This window comes from Lactuca serriola, chromosome 8 (genome assembly GCF_051521515.1).
Source record: "Lactuca serriola cultivar US96UC23 chromosome 8, Lser_US96UC23_V15, whole genome shotgun sequence".
Classification (NCBI taxonomy): domain Eukaryota; kingdom Viridiplantae; phylum Streptophyta; class Magnoliopsida; order Asterales; family Asteraceae; genus Lactuca; species Lactuca serriola.
The window spans coordinates 268,736,225-268,744,284 of NC_136415.1; the positions used below are offsets into that span (position 1 = coordinate 268,736,225).

Here is an 8,060-nt window from a genome sequence, read left to right on the forward strand (position 1 = left end):
GTTGCAAGTCAACTGTTGATGACGAAACGACGCAAGGCTGCGAGTCGAATATTTTAAAAGAATGACGTAAGTTTGCGAGTCAATTGTTGATGTTACTATCGTACTCTTATTTGATACTAGGTTTTTGGAAACTATTTTTTGACGTTTAAGCAAAAGGGTTTTATAATACTTTGAAATGATAATTTTGAATGTGTAATTAGTTTATTTTAAAAGAAATTTTTTGTTTGAAATTTTAGACATTACAGTTATTGAGCTAAAATGTGCCTAAAACAGTACTACAATATCACAACTACATTTGACCTTTAACCACACAAAGAAGCAAAACTATAACTAAGTTGTTATAAGAAAACCATAACCAATGGTCATTTTTGTACGTTGTGCCCACACGATTGGCTACATGTTACATCGTCAAACTTGCAAGAGACGTCCATTCATGGCTTACAACAACAAGAGTTACTAGTTAATTTGGAGAATTTAGAAAATGGTAACCATTTACCCATTTAATTAATTTATACCCTTTTGCTTCTTAACTTTTAACAATATATTAGATTTTGTTTTTTGTAGATTACTATGGAAAGGGGAAAATGTCTAGTGATGATTCGACCATGAATGGAGATTGAAGGAACTTTTTGCCTCTTTTGAATGTAAAATGCATCTTGGTAACGATTTGTTTTAAGACTAGGTTGATATAACATTCAATTCCAGTTTCATTACATCAATGTATTTCCATTTTTTTCAATTATATATCAGTACGTTTTCCATTTAATAACAACATATTTTCTGATTTTTAGTTTTTACAACAATATACTTTCTCTTTTCCTTTTTTTAGCAACCTACTTTCTATTTTTGCTATTATTTTGGACCATTACCCTTAACAAACATTAAACGTTAACACAAATGATTAACAATCTAAAACCATTACTAACAAATACCCAATAACTATTATAATACATTAACCGGTTATAATAGTTATGCTTCGAATAACCAAACCAAGTCACCCATTATATATATATATATATATATATATATATATATATATATATATATATATATATATATATATATATATATATATAGAGAGAGAGAGAGAGAGAGAGAGAGAGAGAGAGAGAGAGAGAGAGAGAGAGAGAGAGAGAGAGAGAGAGAGAGAGAGAGAGAGAGAGAGAGAGAGAGAGAGAGAGAGATGATGGTGAAGGCAATAGGCAATAATGGAGATAAGGAGTATGGTTATTTTTTATTGATATGAAAGGAATAATGATGATTCTCAGTGATAGTATGGAAGGATATGATTAGAAAAAAAAATGCATACTAAAAATATCATATAAAAATGACAAAATAGTCATTTTACATTAGATAGGGATTATAAATGTAAAAAGTTTTCTTAAAAACTATTCGTATTTTTTTTTTTTTTTTTTTTTTTTGCAATAATATAACTTTGTGCCGAATGTTATAAGATCAACCGTTGACCTAAGATGTTCCGAGCAGCCCTCATTCAGAAAGTGAAACAGAGCAAAGAGTCATGAACGATGTTACGGATATGAAAAGCTCACAGCTTATAATCCACAATGCGATGATCGTGACTATGGATAATGAACTCCGTGTCTTTCTTAATGGCGGAATCGTTATTAACAACGATAGAATCATAGCCGTCGGTCAATCCTCAGATATAATCCGTCAATTCTCTTCAAATTCACAGGAAATCATCGATCTCCATGGCCAATTTCTACTTCCTGGTTATTTTCTGTTCACCATAATTATGAGTTAACCTTTTACATAAAATCGAATTGTTGTAAAGACGACTTGCAACCAATTCAAGCAAAATGCTTTTTAAGGTTTTCAACTTTTGTGCGTTTAATTAGATGTCAGTTTAAAGTTGTCCTTATTTAAATTTTAATTAGGTTTGATCAATACACACGTTCATACGTCTCAACAACTAGCTAGAGGGATTGCTGATGACGTCGATTTGCTTACGTGGTTGCACCATCGCATTTGGCCATATGAATCGAACATGACTGAAGAAGATTCATACATCTCCACTTTACTTTGTGGAATCGAACTCATTCACTCTGGTGTAAGCTTGTGGGATTTTAGAATACAACAAAATGATGCCAGATTTTTTTTCCAATTTGAAGTGTTGAAAATTTGGATTAGGTGACATGCTTCGCAGAAGCAGGAGGACAACATGTATCAGGAATGGCAAAGGCAGTAGAATTACTAGGTTTGCGTGCATGTTTGACAGAGTCAATCATGGATTCTGGCGATGGCTTACCATCTTCATGGGGCATTAGGACTGCAGACGAATGTATTCAGGTAAATTTCCAAAACTAGCTATGCACTTGAGAAACACTCACTCGCTACATACTTAATGAATGAATGTGGGGATTTCAGTCCCAAAAGGAATTGCATAAGAAGCACCATGATACTGCAGATGGACGCATCAGAATATGGCTTGGGATAAGACAGATTATGAATTCAACTGATGATTTGCTCCTTCAAACAAGAGATACAGCCAAACAACTGAATACCGGAATCCACATGGTCTCTCCCACTTGAATTTTCAACAGTTTAATTAGATTTTGTCATGTTGGTGAATCTCCTCTGGATCTGGTGTTAATTGTTTGGTTACCCGATAGCATGTTGCAGAGATACCTTCTGAAAATCATGTTGTGATGCAAACACGGGAAGTTGATCATGGAACAGTTACATATTTGGAAAAAATAAACTTTTTGAGAAGCAATTTGCTTGCAGCTCATTCTGTTTGGGTGAATGAAAAGGAGGTAATCCTCAAAATTCTACTTCATTTTTTTTTACTATGAGCATGCATGTTAGTTAGTTATATATATATATATATATATAATGCAGTAGTTTATCAAATTTTTAGATTGGATTTCTTTCTAGTTGTGGGGTTAAGGTGTCCCACTGTCCTGCTGCTGCAATGCGGATGCTTGGATTTGCGCCAATTAGGGAAATGCTTGATGCCAACATTTGTGTATCATTAGGAACAGACGGAGCACCATCAAATAATAGAATGAGCATTGGTATGTTGTATGTATTATTTTTCTCAAACATACAAATAAATTATAAATCATTTCCAATTAAATTTTGGTACTACTACTCTTTTTTTCAGTTGACGAAATGTATATAGCTTCTTTGATCAACAAGGGAAGAGAAGTTTATGCAACTGGCACTACAAACCCTACAATTCTTCCAGCTGAAACACTTCTCAACATGGCAACTCTAAATGGTGCAAAAGCACTACTCTGGGAGAACGATATAGGATCTCTTCAAGTTGGAAAAAAGGTTTTTCTTTTTCCTTTTTGCTTTTGCTGTTGTTGCAATAAAAATGAAAAAAAAAAAAAAAAAAAGATTTTTAATCTTCTTCTTATAGTTATATATGCATTCTTGTTTTCAGGCTGATATGATTGTAATCAATCCTTCCTCTTGGTCTATGGTTCCAATTCATGACTGGTATATATACACAACTTTAATAATATTTCAAATTATGGGTCTGTGTTCTTTTCCAATCAAGTCTTGTAGGGTAACGTGCTCAATCAATATAAAATTTTCTATTGTCTCCTATATATAAAGTCCATCTACATAAAGAAAAAACAAGACGTATATATATGTTATTGATTTCACATGATCCTAATTCTTGTTTCTAATAAGATAATTGCTGCTGTATACATGATGCAGCATTTCCAACCTTGTTTATTGCTTGAGAACTGAAAATATCGTCTCTGTTATGTGCAATGGCCATTGGATCATGAAGAATCAGAAAATCATGAATGTTGATGAGGTACCATGGGCACAATTTTTATACAGTATTTGCGAAAAATAAAGTTTTAATTACTTATGTCAAAAACTATTGGAATTAATTTGTCAACGGGCAGGCTGAAATTATTTCGATGGCAAAGAATGCTGCTGCACAACTTTTGAAGAGGGCAGGAATACAAATTCCAAAAAGGATGAATTTCATATGATCTATAAAAACAATTATGTGGGTCTGTTTTTTCTTATTGTTAACTGTTGGATAAGTTATGTATATGGTAAGTGTTGTATATAAATAAAGCTTGTTTTTTATTAGGCTAATGTCATAAAAACCCTCAAGTTTTCATGGTTTTGTCGGTTTTGCCCAAAGTTGAATTTTATGTCCGTTTTTACCTTAACATTTTCCAAAAAATGTTCGGTTTTACCCTTTTACCGGTGATAACAGGTTATCATTATATTAGTTTCGCAAAAAAACCTTTTAGTTTATAGTTTTTTTACGTTTTTACGCTTAAGTTTATATATATATTTTTTTTACACTTTTACCCTTTGTATTTTCTTTCATATTATATATATTCATGCAGAAAAATTATATTTATATACGAAAAAAGTTTAATTAAATATTGTATTTACATTTTTTTAAGGTTATTATATATATATATATATATATATATATATATATATATATATATATGCGTGTGTGTGTGTGTGTATAGGTTTTTTCTTGGATAAACCATTTAAAATGTAAAAAAAAAAACACAAATTAATATGTTTTTAGAACTACAAGTACATATTTTTATGCATTTAAAAATATACATATCAATAAAAAAACATGTTGAATTATAAACATGTTTATATAAGTATATACATATATTCTTAGAAATGTAAATATGTATTTCGATATATGTTTTTTTTAAGTATAAATATATTTTTAGAAGTATAGATACATATTTATATATAATAATGTAAAAATATGTATTTATACTTCTAAGAACTATATCTATAAAACACATATTCATAATTCTAAAAATATTATTTATCTTTTTAAATGGTATAACCTTGCAAACACACACACACACACACAGATATATATATATATATATATATATATATATATATATATATATATATATATATATATATATATATATAACATTAAAAAAATACAATATTTAATTAAGCATTTTTTCGTATATAAATACGATTTTTCTACATGAATATGTATATTATGAAAAAATACTTAAGGTAAAAGTGTAAAAAATTATAAACTTAAGGGTAAAAACACAAAAAAGGGTAAACTTAAGAGTTTTTTTGCGAATTTAATATAATGGTAACCTGGAAAACCTGTTATCACCTGTAAAAGGGTAAAACTGAACATTTTTTTCGAAAATGTTAGGGTAAAAACAGACATAAAATTCAACTTTAAGCAAAACCGACAAAACCCTGAAAATTTGAGGGTTTTTATGACATTAACCCTTTTTTATTTAGTGAATTGTCTCAATATAAAATAAGGGTTAATTTCGGAAGCTCATTTGTACACAACAATTTTTTTTTATACACAATAGTTTATGCTTTAAAACGTTGTATTGTACTACTTTATAAAACATGAATTGTTGTGTATAGAGAATAACTATTGTGTATGAGTCATTTTTGTTGAGTATTTGAGATATTGAAACTGATATGGCATATTTGGTTATTTAGGGAAGCCTTTTTAGGGTTAATCATTTTATGATTTCCTACGGTGCCTTTACAGTAGAAGTTCTTAATCGAGCTCTTCTAAGACATTGGTTTTATATTAGGCATATATTTTATATTCATGGTAGATATTTATTGTTCCCTATAAATAATCATTAGGTTTACTTTTGGTGTAAGCTTTTTACCAGATTAGGGTTTTTCTCTGTACGTTCATGAGATAATCAATATACAAAAACCCTTTATCAGATTACTTACATATTATGGTGATTGATTCTTGATTGTTCTTGATATTCCGCATTCGTCATCTCGGATTTATTCATAACAAGTGGTATCAGAACGGGTTCTTGTAGATCTCAATGATTTTTTCAAGAATCGATCTTGTTTATGGCGATATTGAATCATGAATCTCACCTTGTTCTTCAAGTTTTGTAAGTTTTCTGAAAAGAAAAAGTCTATATCTCGTTTTTTTTTTTGTTGAAAATCTTGTTCAGATCTGTTTTCTTCAACTCAATATTTCATCTGATTTGTTCTTGAATCGAGTTTTGGAAGAGAGTTAGAAGAAAATTTTGTGTTTGTTTGAATTTTCGTGTTCAGATCTACTATATCTCTCTAAAATCCATCTCATATCTGTTTTCTCTCACTAAAAACCCTTTCAGATCCGTTTTTCTCTCTCTAGAATTCTTATCAGATCTACTTTCTCTCTCTTCAAGTTCTATCATTTGTTGAAGATCTAATGGATCTTTTATTCTGTAACTCCATTTTAAAACTTGGATTAAAGGTCACTAAGCCAATCTATGGTGTAAACAAATCAACTTTTTTCATGTTCTTGGTGATTCTACGTTGAGGAATGTTACTGAGTTATATAATTCTTTTGTTGATAAGAAAATAAATTATTACACACGGGTTGATGAACGTGAATTGCAAAAGAATGAGAGAATAGTAGAACAATTTTGTGTTATATATGAACATTTAGATCGGGAACATAAACAGATGTTGAAGATGAAAAGAGCTGAAAAGGAAAAAGAAGAAGTTCATAATGTTCCTCATGTTTCTGAAGAAAAGATGACTCCAGATGTTCTTGTTGAGGGGGAGTCAAGTGGTTCATGTTTTCCAGAAGAGTTACATTCCGAATTTGGTACTTCAAAAGATGAATCTCAAAGAAATTCATTTGAAATCGTGAAAGTGAAGACATTATGTTATATTGGAACTCAAACAGATCATTCCTTATGTTCTGAAGATGTTTTTGAAGGAATGATTTCTTACAGAAAACCAATGATTCAAGAAATTCAGATATATGAAACTCCTAAGGATTGTGTTCAAAGGTCTTCTAATGTTCAAATTTAGAATAGTGAAAAGGTTGTTCAGATTCACAATTCGTTTATGAAGCCTAGAAATCAGAAAAGGTAGAAGAGGAAGAAGAACAAGAGAAAAATAAAGAAGCTTTGGATGCCCAAGGTACAAGTACCCAATGCTTGTGAGAAGGTTGACAAAGTTGATGTCAAACATGCTCAAAGAATCTCTGATTCTCATTTTTCTTCAGTTAAAAATCTTAGAAGTTGGAAGGAAAAGAAAAGAGATTTTGGTTGGTTTAATGAAAATTTTGTTTTCCAACAAAGAAGCGGGTATTATTTTCAGAGGATAATAGATTTTCTTCAAATAAGTGGGTATGCAAGAAACCAACTTCTATGTTGAACCTTAAATGGGTACCAAAAGTCCCATAAAAGTTTTGTCCTCTTAAAAAAAAAAAAAATAAGGACAAAATTTTGGTGAAATCTGGTGAATATTGGGTCAAAGATATGAAATCTTATTGAAGAAATCAAATTTATTATTTTTTGTGTGTTGAAATTGACAAAAAACTGAAAAAGTTGAAAAAGAGGTGAATAGTGACATTTTCTGATAAAAGTAGGCTGCCACCTGACACATTTCAGCAAAAAGGGTACAAACTGTCAGACTATTGCAACAGAAAGGCCAGATTCGAAGTTATGGAAATATAAGGGTTAGTTTCGCTGTTAAGGGCTTTGGGTACAAAATGCCACTTCATTAAAATGAAAAGGGGTTTTAGTAGAACTTTGATCAATTGCTTAAATTGGTTCCTGTAAATCGACGGTGACGAACTCAAATGAAGAAACGATCCAAACATCCAGAAGCAAAAATCACAATCACATTCGCAGGTTAATGATCAAGAACAACCAAAGGCGAACTCATCATTAAGAAACGAACTTCATCTACTCACAAGCGAAACTCAGGCCTAGAAGCGAAAGTCTCAGTCAAGAAGCGAAACTCAGGATTAACAACCGAACCCACAAAAACCGAACCCGAAACTACTGTTCACAGCCGAAGCATTCGGTCTATTTCGCTTTCGGTCCTTAATTAGCTTTCGGTCCTTAATCTGCGTTCGGTCCTTGATTACTTTCGGTCCATGTCAATTTGAAATCGGGGCCATAAGAGCGAACCTGCGATTCACTTTCGGATCATCAACGATTGGTTGTGGAATTGAAATCTGGTTCACTGTGCTATGGATCTTGGAAACGTGGCTTATGTCAAAACCGGTTGTGTCATTGATAAAGCGAATCTGCAACTGTATTTGAAGAAGCGAACCT

General features: G+C 31.2%; 1 protein-coding gene across 1 annotated transcript; it reads left to right on the top strand.

Annotated features, from left to right (window-relative positions):
• The first annotated feature begins 1,456 nt into the window (after nucleotides 1–1,456).
• Nucleotides 1,457–4,083, top strand: LOC145070723 (uncharacterized). The gene is made up of 10 exons (XM_079017678.1): nucleotides 1,457–1,733; nucleotides 1,899–2,071; nucleotides 2,152–2,310; nucleotides 2,389–2,538; nucleotides 2,634–2,777; nucleotides 2,882–3,038; nucleotides 3,128–3,300; nucleotides 3,413–3,468; nucleotides 3,694–3,796; nucleotides 3,891–4,083. Exons 1-10 carry the CDS (start codon nucleotides 1,520–1,522, stop codon nucleotides 3,978–3,980), a joined length of 1,419 nt encoding a protein of 472 aa, XP_078873804.1. The 5' UTR covers nucleotides 1,457–1,519; the 3' UTR covers nucleotides 3,981–4,083.
• The last annotated feature ends 3,977 nt before the right edge of the window (nucleotides 4,084–8,060 follow it).

Excerpts from the sequence above, each read along its gene's own strand:
- LOC145070723 (XM_079017678.1), top strand. The coding sequence starts at position 1,520 with ATGAACGATGTTACGGATATGAAAAGCTCACAGCTTATAATCCACAAT. Across the intron at positions 2,311-2,388 it reads CTGCAGACGAATGTATTCAG|TCCCAAAAGGAATTGCATAA; the intron begins GTAAATTTCCAA and ends TGGGGATTTCAG. Across the intron at positions 2,539-2,633 it reads TGAATACCGGAATCCACATG|CATGTTGCAGAGATACCTTC; the intron begins GTCTCTCCCACT and ends GTTACCCGATAG.